This window comes from Lepidothrix coronata, unplaced genomic scaffold (assembly GCF_001604755.1).
Source record: "Lepidothrix coronata isolate B3197 unplaced genomic scaffold, Lepidothrix_coronata-1.0 Scaffold8, whole genome shotgun sequence".
Lineage (NCBI taxonomy): Eukaryota > Metazoa > Chordata > Aves > Passeriformes > Pipridae > Lepidothrix > Lepidothrix coronata.
Genome location: NW_016690188.1, coordinates 7,422,899 through 7,447,314, shown reverse-complemented (window position 1 = coordinate 7,447,314; position 24,416 = coordinate 7,422,899). Strand labels below are relative to the sequence as shown.

General features: G+C 35.3%; 1 protein-coding gene across 2 annotated transcripts in view; it reads right to left on the bottom strand.

Annotated features, from left to right (window-relative positions):
* The window catches only part of ADGRA1 (adhesion G protein-coupled receptor A1), a 263,876-nt gene that overhangs the window by 130,073 nt on the left and 109,387 nt on the right, over positions 1 to 24,416 (bottom strand). For both annotated transcript variants that reach the window (XM_017804122.1, XM_017804123.1), the window contains one exon: positions 9,224 to 9,437. In XM_017804122.1, the coding sequence (XP_017659611.1) occupies positions 9,224 to 9,437 (214 nt within the window). The remainder of the gene's footprint in view (positions 1 to 9,223; positions 9,438 to 24,416) is intronic.

Sequence of the window (24,416 nt, the reverse complement as noted above, 5' to 3'; positions counted from 1 at the left end):
GATCTCTTTTGGCAATGGCAACAAGTCTTGGTAAAAGGCAAGAATTCTCCTGTAAGCTGAGAACATGGCAGGACTTTCTGGTTTAGGAGCCTGACAAGAGAACAACAGAATTAAGAGAGGACAGCTCTTTGCTGTAATCTTTTCTTGTTTATCCTATGTCACAGAAGATAATAAACATTAAGCCACAAATGAAACAATCTTGCCTCTACTATGCAGCCTTCCTAAGGATGGAGTATAAGTGAACAAGACTTCCTACCCCCTCTACATCAGCAATCGCATCCCACTCCGTCATGGTGCGATAGTTGCTACCTTCTGTGGAAATTTTTGACCTTCAGAGGTCAAATTCTTCATGAAGAATTAAGAATGAGAGGAAATGGCCTCAAGTTGCAACAGAGGGGAGGTTTCAATTAGATGTTAGGCAAAATTTCTTCACAAAGGGTGGTCAGGCATTGGAAATGGCTGTCCAGGAAAGTGGTGGAACCACCATTTCAGGAAATGTTCAAATGGCATGTGCATGGGGCACCTGGGGATTTGGTTTAGTGATGAACACTGTGGTGCAAGGTTAACACTTGGACTCAATGATCCTAGAGGTTTTTTCAAACTTTAACAATTCTATGATACTCTATGATGATAAAATGAAGTCAGACATTCATAAGATGGTGTAAAGGCAAACTGAATATGAAGATTGCTGCCTGATGAGAAAAGGATGACTAACAGGTTTTTCTCAAGTTCTCCTTTGAAATTATAGCGACCTTCTCAGTAAAAATATTGAAAGGAAGAAAGAGAATATACATGATTCTCTTTTGTACTGGGAAATTTCATGCATGGTAGGATTCCTTTTTTAAATGTGATGACTGACATATTGAAAAATTAATTAAAATGTACAGCTGATGCACTTTCATGAAAAAATGGTTATAATATTCAATAGAAGCCCGTGGCATTTGTCATTACAAAGAGAGGAACCATAATACAAGCAGAAGCCAAACTCATGTAATCAAGTAACCTAAGACAATAGATTTCTATTTGAGGCATAGTTTTGCATTGCTACAGCTATGCATAACTAATTAGACAATCAGAAGTAGGTCTCATTATGCAGAGTTCCTCAACCATGTCCTGAAGTAATACCACGGCAACATTTACTTCATGCCCCAGCAGTCATTTGCATGCCAGGAAATAGCATAATGACTAAAGAGGAGACTTTAGCACCATATTTTGATTGGCTTTCCACAAGAAAGATTTCAAAGTCTGACTTAAGTTTCTCTAAGACTTGGGAAGACTTGCAAGAAAATTAATTACTTAAATAGAGATAAAATTTAGGTTTCCTTATATTCTTCTTCTTCAAAAACGATAAATAGCTAATGCGCTTCTACAGTTCAGGCAGAAGGTTTGCAAACCATGCATCAAACCCATACCACCTTAAATTATTAATACTAACACACAATTTAAAAAATGAGTGTTGGTCTCCAGAGTACACTGCTGCTTGGAACACAGCTTTTCACAGGGGATATAAGGTTAAAACATGGAAAATGAAGGGAGAATCTGTAAATCAAGGCACTTGTCTGAACTCAAACTGCTAGTCTGATCTCTCTGACAAAATTAGTTATTTACTCATGAAAGAGCGAGCTTTGGAAGGCTGATGGCCTTTAAAGTAAACCTGTGTCCAGGCAACAGCAAGAGAAAAGGAAGATGAAAGGTGGTACTTGTTTTAAGCTAGATGCCTAGAAAATATTTTCAAGTGAAAATATTGGCAATTCAATGCACATGATTTTGTTTTTTCTGATTGAATATAAAAGCAAGGCATAACTTTCTATTCACTACCATCTGTAGGTACCCAAGAAACACAATGTGCTATAACATACTTTTCCTATAATTTATCTATCATTTAATTTGTTCACATGCTAGAACCATGATGAGTTGGAATGGACCTACTTTTAGGAACAAGATATTGACAGGGAAATGCAAATGTTTAAAAATACTGTCACAGGCTAATACTCATTTGCTGCCCAATAGTCAACACTGAAATGTGTTTTCTATAGGTGGATATCAAAGAACCTGTGACCTACATATAGGTCATTAATTTGTTTCATAAAATGGAGAAAAAAATACTAATAATATTAGAGTGACTCTACTAAATCATATTCAGAAACTACATCAGAAAACTAGACAGCTCTACAGCATACCACAACAGGTTTGGTTTGCTGTATGATCTTCTCACTCACTGAGCGTGCCAGGTAGAGAGCGACTATCAGCTACTGTGCTGCATTGAAGGGTGTGCATAAAGATGTTTGCATTTATCTTCATACTCCCACAGTCCTAGAGTCAATACATGCCAGTCTAGCTAGCTGAGAACACAAGGTGGGGAGAGAAAAAAGAAAGGTATCAACGGCTCTAGAGCACTCAAATCTTTCTCTCGCTGGAGAAATCTTCAGACAACTGGCAGGTCTGTGGTAGCACAGTGATATAAAGCTATTTGAAGAGAGTACACCTGGGCCATGGCTTATTTAAGTACTTTGTGTATCACTGAGCTTCTCTGTCAGTTGGTGAAAAGTTTAGGGATGCTCAGATGTGTTTATTGTTATTAATTTTGTTCTACAGGCAAACTGCTTGGGTTCAGGACGTGTACAACTGCAGCCTTCTGGGGAAATGGTGCTACCCCTGCTGTATGCCTTTCATCTGCCCTTAAGTAGTCTGTATGCTGCAATGTTATATCCAGAGGAAGCTTTATTTCATTAGCATAACTCCTGTGATCTGTACACTATCTATCAGAGATTCTTAGACAAAAATAACCCTATGACAAACAGACCAATAGCCAAAATTGCATAAAAAGCTTTTAAAATAAAATATTTCCCAGATGATTCAGAAGTGTTAATCTGCTTATGACAATTCTTGATTATTTGATTACATGCCACTGGGACCAGCAAAAACCCCAAAACAATCCTCACAAAACCCCCAAACAACACACAAAAGAAAACAAACCAAAAACCTACTACATTAATTTTACAATTTGAAATTATTTATCAAATGCATACTACTTTGACAGAATTTCCCACTCTCTCTACTCAGTGAGGATACTACAAATGGAGAAATTAATTATCTAATGAATACTTTATGGGCTGGTTGGTATATTAGGGTTAGAATACCAACCTGTTTTATTTGGTGACTTGCAAGTAATTTGGAAAGATCTAAAAAGAAGGTAAGACATAACAGTTTCCTACATAAGAACTTCTGGAACAATATCTATTCTTTCTCAATCTATAGTGTATCTCCAACAGTGTAAATTATATTTTGTGATGGCCAGGAGCCATTCAATCACAATACTATAAACAATTAAATATAGGAGCTTTTTTTATCCTGCAGGGACAAAAAAGGGTAGGGGCTGAGACCTATTTTCATAGAATTCCAGCATGAATAATGAAGTAAAAAAGCTTCCTAAGGAATATGGTCTACAATATGTTCTCCATCTTGAACAGATTTAAATATGTGAAAAATAAAAGTAATTAAGTTACTGTTTTAATATTTCTAACATGTTTTGCTTTCAAGAAATGGTTTGTTTTAGCAATATTTAAGGTGATTTACCGAGTAGAAGGAGTGTATCAGATGCTGGACATAAGTAATAAATGCTCTGATAATAACAGTTGATGCACAGGTTAACAAATTACTACCTGGACTGAGAGAATATATATAAATATAACTAACATTGATGTTGACAGAAAAAGTAGTTTAAAAAAAGCCAGTCCTGAGATATTCACTCCAAACTGCTGCTGCAGTGCAACATCTCCTCAGCTGTATAGCTGCAGCTGTTTGAAAGGCCACATTAAAACCATACTGGCCCTAAAAAACGAAAGCAAAAGCCTCTGATTCTCCCTTGTAGGGTATAAAATGCAAATTTTTGTTCTTACTACTGAACATTTCAGTGGTGTGGCTGGATGGACCCATACAGAGCTGCAGGATATATGCAGAGATGGAAGTGAGAGGTTAAAATGTAATGCAAGGCATTTTCTTAATCTGGTCTCAACACCAAAGAGAGGATATTCTTTTAAAGTACTTCAAGGACTCCATCAAAATGTTTTTACAGTTCTGACTTATTACTTTTCTAGGGTATTTTAATTCTATCAGCCAAAAATACTGATTTCCTTTGAAAATATCTATTTTTCAATCAAGTTTCAATAAGCAGCTACCCAAATTAGGCCTACAGTTTTCCTGACACAGCACAATTCTTAAATAGTGGTCTATTACTTTAATGATAGAGGGTATCGTGGCTGCTGCTTTTGCTTTTCATCACATTAGGACACTTTTCCACAGGTTATATTTTAAATTATTCCCCAAACTGATTAGTAGTAAAACTGTCATTGAGTTTTATTCAAGTAATTGAAATATTTTTAGAGAAAAGGCCTAAATTTAATTATTCTTCCAAATTAATTCACGTGAAGGTACTTTTAATCTCACATAATGAAGCTGCTAGCCTGAGCATTTCATAATATTCTGCAATAATTTAAAATATTATCTTCCTGTCTGATATATGAGAACGTTGCTGGTGAATATGCATTTGTCACTAGTCTTTATCTGCCTCCAGCGCCTGAAGTAAGCTGTAGACCATTGACTACAGGGTTTAAAGTGGTGTCAAAATAATACAGAAATATTGATTTACGATTTAAATCATTATTTTGCTTCATTTATTTCCTAACTGCTCGACAACTAAGGGTCAAACAGAGCCAATTAGATGAACCAAAAATACCAGCACTAACCAGTTTCTGCTTATTTCCCTGGGCTTCTCAGCATGACCCTAAGCTGCTCACCTCCAAATACTCACGACAGCAGAATACAAAGTGATTATAAAATATCTGCACTTCTGAATCAATTATTTGATCGGTTATTTGGATCTGTTTTAACATTATTTTTGTTAATCTCGTGCAAAGTGAATCTCCAGTTTTCTGCCATGATCTGGCAGAAAATAATTACCTGAACTGATAATTGTGTATCCAACCTACCAACACATATCTGAACTTCCAGTTATGTATCCAACCTACCAACATACTTTTTGGTGATTTTCAGACTGTTCTTAACCTAATGCCAGTCCAAATCACTACTGCTTGCTTCATGTCTTTTCCAGATGTATTCCTGCGACAAGCTGTTAAGAAAGTTCAGGAATCATCTGGATGCTTTCCACAAAAAATATGCCTAGAATTTCTTCCTTTCTCCCATAAGTTCTGGAAGCCTTTTGTTCTTTCTTATAAGGAATGTATGCCTGGATCTAAAACTTGCCACAATACCACCTGTCTACTGCTGGAATCAATTTCCTTTCTCTAATCATATCTTAAACAATCCTCATTCTTTTAGTGAAACTGTCTCAACCAAATTCCAAATTCTTTACTAATAGCTACAGTGATAATTTCAAACAGTTAAAAATTATTAATTGGACTCAACTTCCCCTTTAGATAATGCAAATTATGATTAAAATTTTTAACCAACAACAGTTAATTTCTTTTTTACTTTTTTTCCTAATTTCTTCTCTATTACAAGTGAATGATGATTTGAAATTCTTCCTTTCTTTTGCACATTTTTGGGATTTTCACATAACCATATACCTCTTTCAGAAGACTGAAATACGACAGACTAATAGAAAAACACGATTTTGGGGGGATCAAGATTCACTCCTAATAGTCTGTATTTCCAGTGGCAAATCTATATACATAACAAAAATAACATCTGAAAACAACTTTTCATACTAGCACCTGCTATTCTAAGTTTAGTTGAGAGCATGTTGGTTTCTCCAGTTGTAACACTCCTTTTTATGGGTTCTTAACTTTCTGCATAGTTTAATGCATTCAGAAGGAGCACTTGTGAAGTGTAATGGTCCCAGAGCAGCTATTACAGCTGGCAGGGGCATAAGTACTGTTAAACACTCTACACAAGTATTTACAGAATAGAACTAAAAAGACTTCAAAACTGTCATTATAGTGTATGTGGTAAATAAGAAACTTCCTGAAAATTAAAGTCTCTCTACCACTGCAGAGTTGCTTGGTTCATAAAACTAAAATATTTTCCTGTTTTTGTTTAATATTCTATAACTGCCCTGATAGCTTCTCCAAACACTGAAAGGGAACAGTGTGGAAGCTGGGAAAGATGCTGTGCTGCCAGGAATCCTACATGACCTTCCTTCTTTGTGGCTCCAGTGATATCATAGAATCACAGAATATGCTAAGTTGGAATTGCTGCTTGTTGTGATCAAACTGATAATCTAGTATTCGAGGCTAAAGAAATTAGGCTGCCTTCATGGAAGCACTAGTAACAATTTCAGCTAGATCCATTCACAAATTATAGGAAATTAGTCCCACATCATATGTATATTTTCATGTATGACTATGACATTTATACACAGGCATAATGACAGAAAATTAAACACCAGCAAAATCAAATATTATTATCATTGGCAAGAAATGGTAAATTCAAGCTAGCAGCAGAATTAAAAACACCTTCTCAACATCTCCTATAAGGGAATACTCTTTGCCAAGAAAAATGTCACAGAATGGAATACAGTTCAAAACTTTAGTTTAATTATTGTAACAAAAACATTTATTTTAGCTTATTCTGCTTTATCATAGGAGACAAAAAATACACATTTGGATATTTTATCCTTCTCCTGTGCCAGTTAATAAAACAAAAGGGTTTAGTATGATATTTGTGTTGTAAATCCATGTCCAGAAATATCTGGAACTCCCCAATAAAATAACCACCTAAAAATGTTTGAATAAGCAGCTTTTGGAACATGACTACACCTCTTTGTTCAAAACCAGCTTCAGAAATCTTTAAATTGCTAAGTAGCAGAGGCCAAAGCCTGTCCTTTAGTGCAATTACAGAAAGCCACAGTGGACATTTGCTGTAAAGACTAGGTAAACAAAGGCAAAATATGACACTGTAAGAATGGATTTTAAGTTACCTTTTTTTTTTAGTCCAAATCCTACATTTAACATTTGATAACCTAAAGGAGGCACAGTCTGTCTGATTTTTCACAGTGCCTTAGACAACTACGATTTAGCCTTAAGAACTGTCACAAATTAGTGTGTAATAGCATGTAACAAGCATACTAATACATACTACTGTCACATGTAATAAGCATGCTATTACACATTATTTTAATTATTATTATAATTATATAAATTAGGTCATAAAGATGGGATTAAAACTAAGAAATTATGAAGACAGTTTTTACAGTTACAACTTTGCCAACGTTTTCTCATTTTTAACATGCAGAGACAATACATGTCTTTATATTAAAAAAAATAATTTACTTTAAAATAGTATGGTTTTTAAGAGTAGTTTCAAAAGTATGTGTCTCTCATGCCTTTAATCAGTTAATTCTGATCAGTGCCTTTATCAAGGCAGAGGCACAACTGCTTGGATATTAGCATTTTTGACTGGATAAGGACTATGCTCTACAATAAATGCAGCGTTGATGCCCTTTTATCTTTTGAAGTGAAATGTACAGTGCAAATAAATGAGAAATTAAAATGTTGCACGCTTTTAAATAGCTGTTTGAAGATTTTGATTTTAATTCAAAAAATATTTGACTTGGACAAGTAGAAGTATTTTTCCAGTCTATAACATGTGATGATATATTTAGAAAACATTCTTTCTAAATGTGCATCTTTCACATTCCAAGTGCATACTGCACCATAAGCATCAAGGTCACCTACTAAATGGCACAGTAAACAGGGTAGGTAGGAGATCAAGCATTCTTATTAAAATATTGCTATGGTAGACAATGATTTTTATTTTACAGTCTGGTAAAAAAATTAGTAATGTAAGGTAAAATTCAGTCAAGCTACTTCCAAACCAGCTGTTTAAAAAGGAAAAACTATTTTGAAAACAATTCTGGACAATTTATTTCAGTTTATTACTATGCTCTACAAATTGCTTATATACTGCAAAATATAACTCAGTTGAAAAATATAATGAGGTGATTAACAGCATGTCTTTTAATTTTGATATAATGGCAATAGGAAGAACATGTTTAATTTAAGTGATTTGGCAATTCTACAGTAGCTCATGCACTTGGTATTACTATACTAATTGGTCTAATAGTCCTTTTCATTATGGCTAAAGCCATACACATTGATATTAGAAGAAAGCCAGTAGCTGTGAGAATAGATCAGATCTGTGCCTCTAGATCTATAGGACTCCAAAAGGGGTCAAATAATCAGTGAGTAGACAAATTAATATAGCCAAAAGACCCCAGTGGAGAGGAATTCATTTGACTCCATAACTTTTATTTGATAGTTCAAGAAGCATTTCAGGTCAATTATATTAATAGAAACTGGTTGAGTGAAAAGATGTTAATGATTATCCAGAGCTAATTAGCATAGCTATTTTCACTCCATCTTCTACAAAGAAAAAGGCAGAACATAGACACAGAATCAGACTCTCTTTTTTGATCACTGATGGAAATTGGCAGAGGACAAAAGGATGTGTGCAACAACTTAGCAGCTTTTAGTGACAAGCCAATACTCTATGATGAAAACCAAAAATAAACACTGAAATTTATAATAATTTATTAAATAAGATTTAAAAGGCAAAACTGAAGCAAAACGAACGATACGGTCATTGCCAAATATTAGTTTTTACTTCTTTTATAGAAGCGTATTCTACTTAATTCCTCTTGCACTTTTCACATCAGCAAATGTGTCTGTAGATATCTGTGTCTCTCAAGCACACCAAGGCACACAGATGGTAAAAGCCACAGAAAACTCAAAAATATTTAATAAGAAACAAATATGAGATTACCTAACTAAAGACTATAGGATCTAGTATATTGGAACCTACAAAAACTAATCCAAGCCTTTTAAATTGATAGTTCCTCACAGGCAGATCACAATTCAAACTTCTAGATGGTGTCAGGAAGCAGCAGTTTGGCTGTGTGTCACCCTCAAATGCTACTATTCTAAGTTCAGTTTCTTCTCATAGTTTACTGTGTAAGAAACTGTTTTTATCTGTTTCAAACCCATATTTGAACAAATTTGAATACTTAGACACAAAATGTACAATTTGGAACTACAGCCAATCATAGCCACAAAAAACCTCTACCTCCGTACGCTCAGATTCAAGTGTGCAACTGAATTGCTTCAAACAGAACAACTCCTGATGCACGTTTTTAAGAGGCTTATTGCAAGTGTTGAATCTGCTCACCTGGCCTACAAGTCTGACTATTGCAAGGGGTATATGTTACCGTGTAATTAAGCAGCAGTCATGAATGATGCTGTCCTCCACAAATATGCCACTCTCTTCATCTGTTTCGACCAGGCGACCAGCATGGTACCAATGTACCTGGGTGGTATTGTCAACGTATGTTGCAGTACACTGAAATGGCAGGCGGTCTCCATGAAAAACCACTTGTCTTTGTGATGGGATCAGCTCAAAAAGAGGAAGTTCCAGAGGCCCAGCTGCAGGGAAAACAAACAAAAAAATAATCAAAAATAGGAAAAAAAAAGTCACCATGAATTCTTACGAATATTGTAAAGTGAAATAACTGTATACAATTGTAGCTTCTTAGATATTCACATTAAAATGCTAATATAAAAGATATGACCACAAGACCACAAACTACGCACTACCCATTGTGCTGTCAGTTCTAGAAATCACATTTCTTTCACTAGTGTGAAACCCAGCCTCCTTCTCAAGGCAGGATGCTTTACTATACAAGTACACAGAATAAAAAAAAAAAATCAGTCTTCCAATTAAAGAAAAATTACAGCTATTAGTATGGGTACAGTTAATATTTATAAGACCCCTTTAATGTCAGTAGATGAAATGCCTACTCTGCTCCAAAATGAAACTTACTGTCTAGAGAGGCTAAATAAATCCCAGTGCCTGAGATTTGGATAATAATAAGACTAATAAAAGTTAAACTTTCCCCTAAAGTTCAACTGTCCCTATGATTTTTCATTTCCCTGTTCCTTCTGCCTATTCTACAAGTCATCTTTACTCTCTATACACTTCCTTAACATTAAATATTTATCTAAATAGCTCTTTTTACCTTTTAAAAGTGGAATGCATTTTACCATCTTTTTTAAAATTAATTTTATCTCTCCTGTCTTTCCCTAAGAAATGCCCCAATAATGAGAATATTGCATGTTCTAAGCAGACTGTTGCAAAAAAGCAGCTGCCATAATCACAAACCCAAATGCCTAAACACAACTGAAAAATAAATAGCGTTGTAAATTTGGAAGGTATATGCTTTTTTGGCCCCGATGGAAGTCTGCTAATTTCAGAGATCTGACAGGGATTGCAAGTTAATTTCTTCAATCCTACAGTCTCTCTAGAGATTGATTCTCTAGATAGCATATGTTTTCTTCCATTTTTATTTCTAGATACCAAAGCTACCTTAAGACAACTTCTGTAAAATATTTTCTATATATGATGAGGTTCCTGCTACTTTAAATTTGTAACAAAAAATTGAAAAAGGGCATTTTAGGAAAAGAATAACAAAAATAGAGGCTCTGCATCTAGAGAAAGATGGTAATCTTCTTTGGGATAATAAGGAATAAAGGAAAACCTTATTTTCTTTTTTCTGATATAGTCTTCTTAGGCAGGAGAAAAAAACTGGTACCACTGCTACTTTGTTATCACTGCACAAAATTCTAAGGGTAATGAAAATACTAAAGACTTACAACCATGACTGATGAACACATTACCATGAACATCCCGCACAACAGTTCCTACAACACAACATTTTAACCTCACCCTTCAACACCAAAACAATTAACTGAGCCTGGGTCACTTTTTAACTTCACTACTGCAATCTCATCTTAGACGAAATGCCTGCAGTCTTGCACCTTGGTTGTCATTCTATCTTGATGAGGAAAGATAATTTTAAAGCCAGCTCTTCTTCCTTATTTCTCTTCTGTTTTCATTTAAAGGCCTCTCATCATTAATATCAATCCATCCTACAGGGTTGTCAGATGAAAGGTCACCCTTCCCCATTTGCACCACTAGTAACTATCCAAAACATCTATTTTTTCTGACAAGTACTTTTTTTTTTCCACTTCACTGCTCAGCATTTTATCTTCCTTAAACTTTCTCCTCAATATCCTCCATTGCCCATAACAAATACCATGCCTATCCAGATTGCAAGCCATAACAGCTGCAGCCTTGGTCTTGGTCATTTATATTAAAGGCTTTTAACTAGAAGATGGAGAGAATCTCTCTCTCCAAAAAGTTGCAATTTTTGTGTTGCATTACAGAGTCAATTATGAAATTAAGGAAAAGAAATGGAGTGCAAATTTAGCCATAAATTAATGGCATGATTACTAAAACAGAAAAATTAAGTACACTGTCACAAGTACAACAGCAATATACACTACTCACAGAAACAAAATATTTTTCATGAATACAGTAATTTTTAACTGGGGATGTTTTACCTAGTCAAATGGTTTTGGTCATGCAGTAAGTGACACATTGTGTCATGAGGCTATGAAGTCCTAAAGTGTGAACTAGAGTATCAGTATCTGTAAGTCAAGCGAAATAACTTGCCTGGCACATGGATGTAGTGTAACACCATCACTCTGACTTTATCTCTGCCTTTAGCTGGGTCTCTAAGGCTCTACCATTATCCCTTCTGTTGCTAGCCTTGAGGATCACCAAACCCAGAAATGAAGTGGGAGTGAAGTGTTCTGTATAGATTTTGTCAATTAATGATCAGAAGTAAATTAAAACCTTTTTTTACTGCAGCATGTAAAAAAATGATCCCTTGACTTAGATCAGTCATATCAACAGTGTACTCACTTCCTTTCTCTTTACAAATCCTTCTAAGTACAAATAAAGATTACAAAATTAATTAAACATACTTCTGGATTACCATTATGCTAGGATATCCTCCTGACCAGCGTTGAGAATGTACATGGTTGGGTTGATCAAACTGACCGATAATGCTGAAAACTCATTTTCAAATTAAAACTAGTCAAGTTTCTATAGATCATGACATTTGTAGACCATGGAAGATACACTTAAGTACTTCTGGAAAACATCTGCATTTAATCTCTGTGATGTCCACACAAAAAATTAATACCAGAGCTAATCTTCAGTTGTTTTCCAAGGATAATCATGATTTAAATGACCAAGGCTGGTTCTGCAACTATTACTCATGTAGAAGTTCCAGCTAACTTCTGTGACACACTTCACAGATATGAAGATTAATTACATCAATAAGAGGTTCAGGATTAGGGCCAACACCCTTTATCCTGAATGGCTATGAAATGATTGTATAGTTCCATCAGCATCAGCTGGAAATACTTATTGTAAGTCCATAATCCAACAATCTTTCAAACTCAGAATAAAAATAAAAGTATTTATTAATGCTGTACACGCATTTTCAAGCTTGACTTCAAGACTAAAGTAAGGAGTAAGAAATTCTGTAAGTATTTGGAATGATTTTGGCATTGATTTGACAGCAGTTGAAATTTAATGGCTCTGGCAAGCCTGCCTCTACACAATAGAAATTTTTTCTTTGATTATGTGATTACTAATGACTAAATTGGGATTACTAAAATTTGATTACTAAATATATATAAGGTCTGATGATCACATTTGTGCTTGTGTGTATGGCAGACAAAACAGCCTCGTAAGATTAAAAAGTTTACTATTGTATGTTGAGAGGAGAGGGAGTAATTTACGGGGATTTTCTTTATTTTTTTACACGCTTGAAAAATATTCCAAGATGCTCCTTCCAAGACAACCCAATCTGCTGCCCTCAAGTTTTGAGCCAGCACCACCATCTGCAAATGAGAGGTTTGACTCTCCTATAGACATTTAGATCAAGAGCTGATGGAGTGTTTAACAGTCTTTACCTGTCTTGTCTTTCCAGTCAGCGCTAAACCATGATTGCAGCAGAGCATCACAGGAATCACTGATTGCAGCATGAATCTAAAGGTCTAACGCATCATTACAGTAATTACATCTTTTTCATTATCTTTCACTTCTCAGCAGAAAAGGGTTTTGTTGACTGAAGGCCAGACCCTTTATGCAATCTAGTCCTGTATTTCAGATTAGCTCCAGACTAGAATACTGAGGATATACAGAGGAGGAATCAGGTTACACAAATACCACTGAATTAGAATATCACTTCAGAGTCCTTTCCTATACAGAAAGTATATCCCTGCATATTTTAATTCATGTAGAGCCCCAAGATGTCGAAAAAGAAAACAGAAATTATTTTAGCAATTATTAGTTAAAATAAAAAACATCAAGGTGCACTGAAGCTCTAAGGAAATGTTCCAACGCACATGTCTTTAACATATTTACAAAACAATTTGTCTCACACACATGTACACACATTAAATATTTCATGTCTTTTCTTTACAATTCAGTTCTTGAGATTTTGAAAGTATTTTAATTTCGCATCCAATTTTGTCCTTCTTTTTTGTTTTAAAAGTTGGAAAGGAGAAGAATATGCAGGAAATGTTGCTGTTACTTGATACACACGGAGCAAAAATGCTGGTAAAAAATCATAATATAAAATGCATTTCTACCCATATTTTAGTTACATTTTTAAGTACAATATTATTTAGACTGTTGGCACTTGTAATGACACTACTGTCTTCTGGGTGAATGATCAAAAGCAAATCTGTAAGCACAAAAGCTGGCCCATGCAATAGATTCTCTAAACACCACAGAAAGTTGGCTGGTCGTTGGCCACCATGACCAGCACAAGGAACTGGAGAAACAATGTCCTGCCTCCAGCAACCTTTGCTGCATTTCCTGCTGCACAACCTACAACCTGAGCAGCACAAGTCTATAGCTCTGAGTGCATAAACCTGGTTACTACATCAGCACATTCTGCTGTTCAGTTTACCATAAACACGGTTTTCTGCCATACATTCTCTGGTCCTCATTAACTGGCTTTGTTTGATATCAAAAGTTTTCACACAAACAGAAATAGGAAAATCCACAGGTTTCTCCAGGCTGCCCACACATCAGTTCAGTATTACACTGCTCATGTCTTAGGATACACCATTGACTTCTGTTAGAAAATTATGTTTGCTACAGTGAGAGTGTTGGCATTTTGTTTCTTTTTAATCACTTGATTTATTGTATTGCCAATGGGCTTTTTATTTGAACTGAGCGTGCCCACAGAGTGCGGCACATCCTGCTGATAAAAGTGTGAGTTAGAGCTCTAATATTTGTATACAGTCTCAGTAGGAAAGAAATGTGCATGGAAAGCACAGTGGGGGAAAGCTGGAAGTGAGGACAAAGCAAAGGAACCAGTCCAAGAAAAAGGACAAATTAAAATGAGGAAAAACAAATTGAAAAACATTAGTTAAAAATCTGAATTGCTGACACTGCAAATTATATCTGTTGATATTTACTGAATGGAACTGAAGAAACGAGAGTGATCTGGATTGCTCTGAAGGCCAGCTCTGCCAAGAAGGGGAGGTGCCAGTACACCAATGCCAATTCCTGTATTGCAAAATTTGCTGGCAGTAACAAAAGGTTTGGTGTAGAAGGTCACAGACAGCACCATATGCCAAGGAAGTCAAGAGTGAATACAGAATTGGGGCCAAGCTTCAGTTTTAATAAAAGCTATGCCTGGCTCCAATTTCAACATAATATCAAGAAAATACAGATGCCAACATGCATTAAACACAGCAAAATAAGATAAGTCTTTTGGGCATGGGACAAGAAAGCTTTGTATCATATTCATTTTCTAGTCACTGCAGAAAAAGTGGAGCTTCTGTTTCTAAAACAGCTTCTTATTTCCAGGAGCTTCACAATGCTGACAGGGCAAGGCATATTCCACACCATTTTATCAGTCCCTTTCACTTTCATACATGCCTTTCAGACAGGAACATCAAGTAGGTTTGGTTTTTTGGGTTTTCTTTGCAGCATCTCCTAATGAAACCATGGGGTTATGTTTCTTTTGTAATGCTAAATGCTACACTGAAATCGTAGCCACTAATCAGAGAGCAAGACTTCTGACACGTATCCTGTTTTATTCAAAGTTGCAAATTCTGTATTGCATTTTACTCCCGCAAACTTCTATAAAGCCATCAAAGGAGATAAGCAGTAGTAAATGTAGGATTTCTCATAAGTTAGAAGTACAATGAGCCCAGGCTGTCACAGTCCACTGCTACTGGTGCTAACCTCATAAAGATACTCAATATCTACAAAACAGAAGATTAAATTCAGTGCATATATGCTGAGATGAGCTACAGTTATAGCTTTGGACGAGTCACTGAGACTCATTTGGATCCTATAACTTATCTGATTTATTTAATTAAAACAATATATACCTACATAGAAACTAAGAAAGTCTGAACTGGGAAAAGTACAATTCAAATCTCATCACTTTTAGTAAATTCAAGTAATATAGGTTTAATTCAGCACTCAGCAGGTAGATGACAAAGTTATTCAACCTGTCTTTGTCTACAGGAGTTTCCCCCAGATTTATAAGGCCCTGTGAAAATAAATTATCATTTTTGCACTGGTTCCAGGGACTGATGCATGTTGTGTCAATTACAACCATTTTAAGTGAGGAAGCACTGGCAAAACCCTTTCTTATTTACTGTTGATAGCAGTGATTTACTTGATAAGAAAGTGTAGGCAGTGAAATACAGAGATAGTAGGTTTCACTTAATAGCATCTAATACAAATGTCAGTTATCATGATATTTTAATTTGTAAAATGGTAACAGTTACTTGAAAGATTTCCACAATATGGAATTCAAGGTTTCGGTCTAGTTAAACAAATAAAAGATTGCATTGTCTTGCATTGGCAAGGAATTTAAAAGAATGGGCAAATAGTTTTTTCATCACCTATTTCTTTCTTATCAAATAAACTGCTGCAACCTTTCAACTTCTTATTCTCAAATTGTCCCAGAAGTCTCTTTTAGGAGCATTCGATTATTTGCCACATGCTGAAACATGAAGACCATGACATATTGGCAGCTATGGTATTGAAAGATTCATCAACACAAATTCCCTCACTGGCAACAGTCAGAAGCCATTGTTAGAAAGCTAATTCTGATTCTCAAATTATCCTTATGGCAAGCAAGCTGGCAGGTTCATGGCTTTGCATACTCATTAGAGCTTGCAGTTAATAATAATGGCTGAGCAGTAGCAAGGTAAAGCACCTAGCTCTACAAAATCATAGGAACATAGAACGATTTGGGTTGGAAGGGACCTTTAAAGGTCATCTTGTCCAACCCCCCACTGCAATGAGCAGGGACATATTCGACTAGATCAGGCTACTCAGGGCCCCATCCAATCTGACCTTGAATGTTTTCAGGAACAGGGAATCCATATCTCTCTAGGTAGCCTGTTGCCAGTGTCTCACCACTCACATTGTAAAAACTTCTTCCTTATATCTAATCTAAATAGACCCTCTTTTAATTTAAAACCATTACCCCTCATTCTATTGCTGTAGGCCCTACTTAAAAAGCCTGTCCCCAGTTTTCTTATAAACCCTCTTTAGGTACTGAAAGGATGCACTAAGGTCTCATCTGCAGCTGAACAACCTGAACTCCTTCAGCCTTTCCTCATAGGAAAGGTGTTCCATCTCCCTAATTATCTTCATGGCTCTCCTCTGGACTCAGTCCAAGAGGTCCAACAGGTATCATCAAATATATCATTCAGTGTTACCTAACTGAGAAGTGCAGTGGGGGCACTCATCTTTCCAAACCCTAAATATACCTAGATACCTTCTTTTTATTTTCATATCATTACTGCACACTCGGATCATGGAAGGTTCCAAGAGTGGAAGTGATTGCACCTAACTGCCCAGGGCCATCAGGCTGCATGAGTACTCATCTGTGTTGCCAGAATGCCAAACAAAAAAGAAATATGAAAATCATAAAAGATGCTTAACAAGTGACAGTTCTGCTGAAGTATTAAATTCTTCCATTCCAAACTCCTCTCAGCCCAGTTGACAGTGTCAGAAACTGCAGCTTTCAACAGCCATTTTTATACAAGCATTAAAGAAAGTGCTGAATGATGAAAGGTGCTATAAAAATGTGAAATATCACTATGGTATACTCCACTTAATTAAAAGAGAGGTTGTTGGGATGGAAGCTTTATAGAGAATTTTCCCATGAGAACAATTCAGATTAATTACAGCAAACTCTAAGAAATGTTTTTAACTGGACAACATTAACACAGGGTTGGTAAAGAAGCTTATATAATTTTATCTAGAAATCAACAGTACAAAATTTAACCCTAGTCTTTTAAACTACATATTACGATATTAAGAATAAAGAATGTATCTTAGGGGATACTCCAAGGGTTGCAGTCAAGGCTGTCTGTCTTACCACTGCTTTGTTCATGAGCAACCAGCTTTTGGGAATGGCCAGTCAGGGGCTTCATTTCACTGCTATTCTCACTACATCTTAGCAAATTTTTCCTTCAGTTAATTTGCATACTTTTTGGAACAAGTAGTCAAAGATGATGTAGAAAATAAGATACAACTGTACATTAAAAACCTCTAATGTAGTGTAAGAGTAAGTCATGGTAAGAAAAACAACTTGGGTACATTTCCAGCATCTAAATCAGCAAGATTTCAGGGGTGAAATGTTCTGTTGAACTGGATTTTCATGTGTGAGCACAGATGCAAGAAAATACGTAGTAGTAAAATTTATCCTCAACTGACCATTTTAATACTTCTACTATTTCACAAGATTTAACTGTTATTACCTTTGTGCCTCCAACTCTGCAGCAGTGTTCTAAATTGCCACTAAAGAAATTAGATAATAATATTTAATATTAAATGTAGGGCAACATATTCTCCCCTCCCCCCCCAATTTGAGACTGATCATGCTAGAATGAGTAATATAGAATTTGCAACCAAAAGGTTAAAGCATTGTTTGTTTTATACTACCAAATGATAGGATGGAAACCAACTTTGATATACAAAATGGCCACTTGGCTCTGGCAGAAAATGAATCTACCCCATCTATCTTTGAAAGGTCCAAAATATAGTTACATTACTCAATTTATAGGCATTCTGTTATTATATAAATTTTGTTATTAAAGAAAATAATGAACTGCCAACATTGTAAACCAGAAATAATTGGAAGAGGATTTAAATACTGATAATTGTATCACTATTCATATCCTGCAAAACCTAATCCTGTGAAAGGTTACTAATGTGACTATTCCTATTTCAACATAATTAGACCTATTCATATGATTAGGCACTTCCTGCAGAATTGGAGCTGAAGTCTTGATCTTGCATATTCTTGAAGACAATGATGCTCTGCATGAATGCAGCAAGCTACCCGTGAACTGCCAAGAAACTGCAGGACTGGAATCTAAATCTGGACAATTAATCCATCATTCCTCGTACTTGAGATTTTGAGTTTAGTCAGTTACTACATACTGGAACCCCCCCACAGTTCAATATTTACATTGTGTTAATGTAGCAAGAATGATTTGTAAATTAAGAAAGAAACAGTTGAAACCATAATCTCAAGGCCATCCCTAAATTTAAGTCAGTAACAAATGAGATCCAAACAAAACAATGTTTAGGATACAGAGAAATAAATGAAGAAGAAATGTTCCTTTTTAACTTTGAGCCAGTATTTGTTATTGCAATATATTTTATATATGAAAGGAAACTTTTAAAAACAGTCTACATACATTTGTCATTTTAAGACTCAAACAGCAATGTAGGTATTTAATTTTTGGCATGAAAAATTCAAATCTCATTTCTCAGCCAACATGCCTAACACAGAATAATTGACAGTATTTTTAAAAACTGACACAGTAAGAGAGTGAATGCATTCAGCTGATTTCAGCTTAAATTTAAATGTTGAAAAAGTCTCCTTTCAAAGACAAAATTCCCCAATACCTATCTATTTTTTTTTCTTAGCATTTTAAAAGTACATATTTCTTTCAAAGTTCTTACTATTGGACAGTGTACACTGACTTACTCTGCTACAAGTGAAGGGAAAACAATGTGCAACTATATCAGGTAAAATTATAAGGACATTTCAAGGAATACTATATCTAAAACAACACTATTCCACCATTGCTGAGAAAGCACTTCAAGTCACACTGTGTTTTAAGAATCTATGTCAAAGAAAAAGAAAGATGCTTCAAAAAATTAAAGTAATTTACAGAGGAAGTATAGGAAAAAAAAGTTCTCTTTTTTCCCAGTGGTATTACTCTAACTGATTTAAAATGCCTTGAATGTTCTGAATTTTTCTGTATTTTACGTAAGACTGAAAAAAAAAGTTACTTATGAAAATAGACTAGGGAGCTGCATGTGGCCTGAGAGAAACATGCCTTAATATTCTGCTAATACTTCAGCATGAGAAGTGCAGATTAAAAAGTTTAAGTAGGTAAGTAACAATGAAAGTACTTCCTACCTTCATATGTAGGAAGTCGAATCATAAAATGGACAAGAAATCTCTAAGAACACAACCAGAATGAGTTCATAAAGAAAATAAAAGTTTTCTTCTTTTTTTGCTTTGCACAAGTTTCAGTGTGAACAGGCACAGAGCATCAGAGTAAAAAGCCATTTTAATCTGACTCTGTTTCTTTGGGGGAACAGATACTCTGATTCTCAGTGAAGTGAGGCAAACTACAGAAGACAAGGTGCTGGTTAAGTACAAACAAGTCCCTAACAACTATATCTCCTCCCTCCCAATAAATTATTTACATTTTCTATGAAACATTTAAAGAATTTTATTGCAGAATACAGAAGTCAGAAAAAGATTTATCTCTTTGATTTTTATCCCTCCCTTTGAAGTGGCCTTCCTAGACAGATACTTTTTGAGTATCTATCATACTCAAAAAACCACATTTCAATAATGATCTAGAGCTTGCTAATTTAACTCATGAATTAAAACTTTAAGGTAGTTTACAGAATTCAGAGGCTGCATAATTCAAACATTCTCGGACACTCACAACTTGCACCTATGATCTTCTTTTCTCATCTCTATTTTCAGCAGGATGGATTACTTCTGCAGTGTTAACACTTTTCTCAGTAGAGAGCCCCCGAAGGCATACCAGAAACCTAAGCATACAGATCCTATACAGACAAAAATCCAGTTCTGTATTTTGAGTGCTCACTCCTTGCCATCCCTAGTGAAAGTCCTAACTGACTATTAAAGCTATTAGTAAATTAAGAACCAATCTAAAGCATTTCTCAATAAAATTCCATTGATCACAACCAATGCACTACCCATGAAAAGAACACACATTTTGTCATAATACATACTTTCAAAATAATATACTGTAATAACTCCTCTAAGTCCTGTGAAACACTCTACAGTTGATTTTTATGAACGTGGAGCTCACAGAGCAACAACAGAATTCAAACTGAGCTTCTGGGTACTGAAGCAGTGGGTTCTACACCTCTGAAAAACAGGTTCCTGAGACTAGGGAGGAATCCTACCCCCATTACAGTAGAAGAGACACTACCTAAAACCAGATGCTATCTCAGCCATGTTAATACAAGAAAGGAAAATGACTAACCTGAGGTATTTTGTTTTGTAATTCGCCATTACTCTGTGCTTTGCAAGTTCTATTTTCACCATATTTTCCTCCAAGACTGTGTCTTAAATGAATGTACCTAATGTTGGAAGTTTCTTTGCTGAGGATAGTATAAGAAGAACATGTACTAATACTAGCTTTGCTGATTGTGTCTGCGGCCTTTACTGGTTATTATTATTTCAATGGCATGGGTTTTTCAGAGGTGTGCACAGTGTAGATAAATAAATAATGCTGTATCTTAAAACTTCTTCTAACTCTTGTAATACAGTCGAATGCTGAAGCAGCTCAACATGGAAGATTTTTTCCCATTCATACAAAACAGCTACTAAGGAATTGGGAAACAAAAACATTCAATGCATAAGCACAGTAAAGATAGAAGCAATTGATTCATTTCTTCCAAGGAAAAGACTTGTGCATAGCTTTACATCAACACAGAGAAAGAGGGTAAACATAGTTTTTGGGGATTACATTTAGCCAGTATCTCATGAAAGGGTCAGACTCAAAGGGCCAGAACAAGCTTTGCTAACATGGCTTGAGAGCCTTTCAAGACTGTTAAAAGATTGCTTTATCAGGCTTTCTGCCAGACTGCCTCATAGCAGACAGCTAGGAAAGGTAAGGGCAACAACAGGAAAGGTGACATGCAGCAGAACCAGCTTGCCTGAAAGTGCTGTGACGAGGTGCTGCAAATGCATCACAGCAAACCATCTGGTTGAGTAGAGTGAAATCACTTGAAAAAAAATCTAGATGTTTCTCTACATTTAGATTTCCTGAGAACTGACAAGATACTACCTCTAGTTCTTTGAATCTGTCTGCTTTATAGACCCATGCAAAAATATCATGACCAAGATTAGGACAGTAGACTACACAAACCTGAAAAGCTACTGACACCAAAAAAAAAGAACAAAACTTATCTATTCACTGCATGAAAAAATGCATAATGATAAGGAATAAAAATGTAATTTATTATGTATTAATGCAATAAACTCTAAGCAAAAAAAAATAGATTTCTCAGTATCCTTTTATATTTTCCTTTGAAGCAGTTTCCTTTTTAATTAAAAGAAGAGAATAGTATGGTCTAAATTACTTATTTATAAACATCTGTAGAGCATATGTACACGCAAAAAGCAAGATTTTAATTTATAGGAGATCTGCAGGAGAAACAGTATTCTGTCCCAGAAGAATTAGATAATTTTCTCTGTGGTATAAATAAATAAATAAGTAAATAAATAAATAAACATGTCTTAAAGCATCATCCAATGATTTTTACAATTTGACCTTTACAACATTTTTTGTATTATTTAGTAAATATCTATATCATTTTTAGCCAAATAATTTATCTGATACTATGTCAACTACTTTCTAAATTTTAAATAAAATCTGACTGGGGGAAAGAAGAAAGTCTGCACTTTTCCAAACATCTGTTTTGATGAGTCGACATTTCTTAATAGAAAAATGCTCCATCGGAGTTATGTCAATTGTAATTTGAAGAACAACTGAACTTTTACTTCTTAGTGATGTTAGTTCAGTAACATCAATACAGCTTCGAGGCCAAGAAACTAAATTCTAATATCTCATTTATCAGTAAAAATAATCAGATCCCAGCTTTAATAATGCCCTTAAGACAAAAACTCATACAGGTCTTTTCTGAGTGAAGAATTTGGCCTAGAGAATCCATCTCTGCTAATGTGCGCCAGGGAAAATCATGGACCCCTATCAGACCTCAGGTGGAATTTATATCACTGGTTTTCAGGAAAGTGTAATTTTCCTACTGTAAATTGAGTCTTATTTGGACGCATGGAGAAAGAGTAACAAGGCACTGTATGAAGTCAATTTCACAATCATTTTTTGGAAACATACTCTGTCCATACCATCATGAATTCATCACAGTCCCTCATCATTAAGGCAGAAGACAAAGTGAAAACATTGTGAAAAATTGTTTTATAGCCAAACACTTCTGACAGTTGGATAATTTGGTTAAAGAAGATCTAAATAATTCTTAAAAGCTGTTAGAGAAATATGCAAGCAGAATCCTGGGAATTCTGTAACTGTGCAGTTACTTAACTCATAAAAATCCCTAAAGGAGGTTTTTAACTGTTTTCAACAGGCAGTTCACTACTTTGGCTATCGTGAGTTATCAGATGCATGAGAAAGATTTGCTAGAAAGAAATTCAAAAGGTGATTTTTTAATCCCATCAAAATATAAAATAAACCTAAAAAACTGATGGCAAACTGCTCCCTGTAGCTATTCAGAATCCACATACTTTGACTTTTTAGTTCATTCCCTAACTCACCTGCAAATATCTTTGCCCATTTCCCTTCTATTTTTATTTTTCCCCTTTCGTTCTTCTTTTCTTTGTTCATCTTGTGACTGCAATACCTCATGAAGTCTTTTAGCATGTAGAAGGAAGATCAGTGACTATAAATACAAATGCCTGATAGCATGGAAGATGTTCATGTGCAGGAGGTTTTACTTTTTAAATCACTCTATATTTTCTTTAAGATATGTTTAATTTGATCAGCTCTATGCATATTCCAATACATATTTTTAAATCATTCTCAATATTATTTTGGTGCCAGACAGCCTTCTGTTATGCCTAAATTCAAATTAAGGTATGGAAAATAAAATTGCTAAATGTTCTGGGCACTGAGAGTTGCTCAGCAGATACTATGAGCACTGTGAAGTACCTGGCAGACATTACAGAGCTGGTGGAAGGCTCAGCAAATATAACCACTGTAAAACTCTCTGTGGATATTGGAAGCAGTGTCAAGCTACTGTCAGTCATTATCACCTTGTCAAGTGTTCTGTGGACAATACAAATAGCAGTGAGAACTAGATGGGCTTTATAAATTCTGTATCAGGTGTGATAAGGAGTCCTATTGGGAACTAAAGTACAAAATTCTGAGAAATTGCTTTCATTTTCTCTGTAAAATTCACAGGTTTATATTTATTTGTAACCTAGAAATACCAATTAACAGTCCTTAATCACTCTTCTGATCCTTCCAGCATTTTCAGAAGAAGTACTTTTCCTGATGGGAAATGGATCTCTATGAAGATGCCCGTGCTGGCTCTCTATAAAAAGGGAGTTTGATATTTGAGAAGTATTGCAGAATTTCAAATGTTCGGTAACCCAAGTTACTCGAAACTTCTCTGCCTTTCACTCACAGGAGCTCATTCCTTATTTGCCTCCAGACATGTATCTGTGTTTCCTCAACAATTCAGCTGATGGACCATCTGTAGCTAGTACTCACATCCTTTCACATCTCTCCCAACTTGTAAGCATCTGTATTTGTTGTTTTATATATCGCTCCAGTCAACTTCTGATCTCCCTTCTGCTATGAATGTATTTGTTAGCAACACACATCATTCCTCTTGCGGTTATTTGGAGAAATGTGTGATTCTCCTTTTGTTTGCAAAGGCAATAGTAAAGTCACCATCTAAGCAATTTTCTGCCATTCAAGAACGTCAAAGATTCAAAGATTCTGTGATTAATCAAGTACATGTGAATTAGACTTCTGATTATGAAACTCACCAGCATCACCTTAGGCAATGATCTTTTCTCCACGGTATGTGATACTAAATCTCTGGTTTAGTTTGCTCATTGCTAGACAGTATTCACTTGGAAATTAGTCTTCCTTACTCATTCATATTTTTTTGCTTTCTTCCTCACACCATACCATGTTTCTTATGTGGAAAATGTCCAGAAAGTGCTTCACATATAGATCTTCAAATACAGAATTCACCTAACTGAAGTTCACCATAAAAATTCTATTCATCCCCAGAATGTGGTGCTAAAAAGTATAGTTATAGGTTTATATAAAAGAAAAATAGAAGAATGAAATCTGGCATTTATTTCACACTGTCAGATATACAACTTGAAATAAACATTCTATAAATTCCTGTAGGAATCCTCAGTTTCACACAGTATACAACGTAGA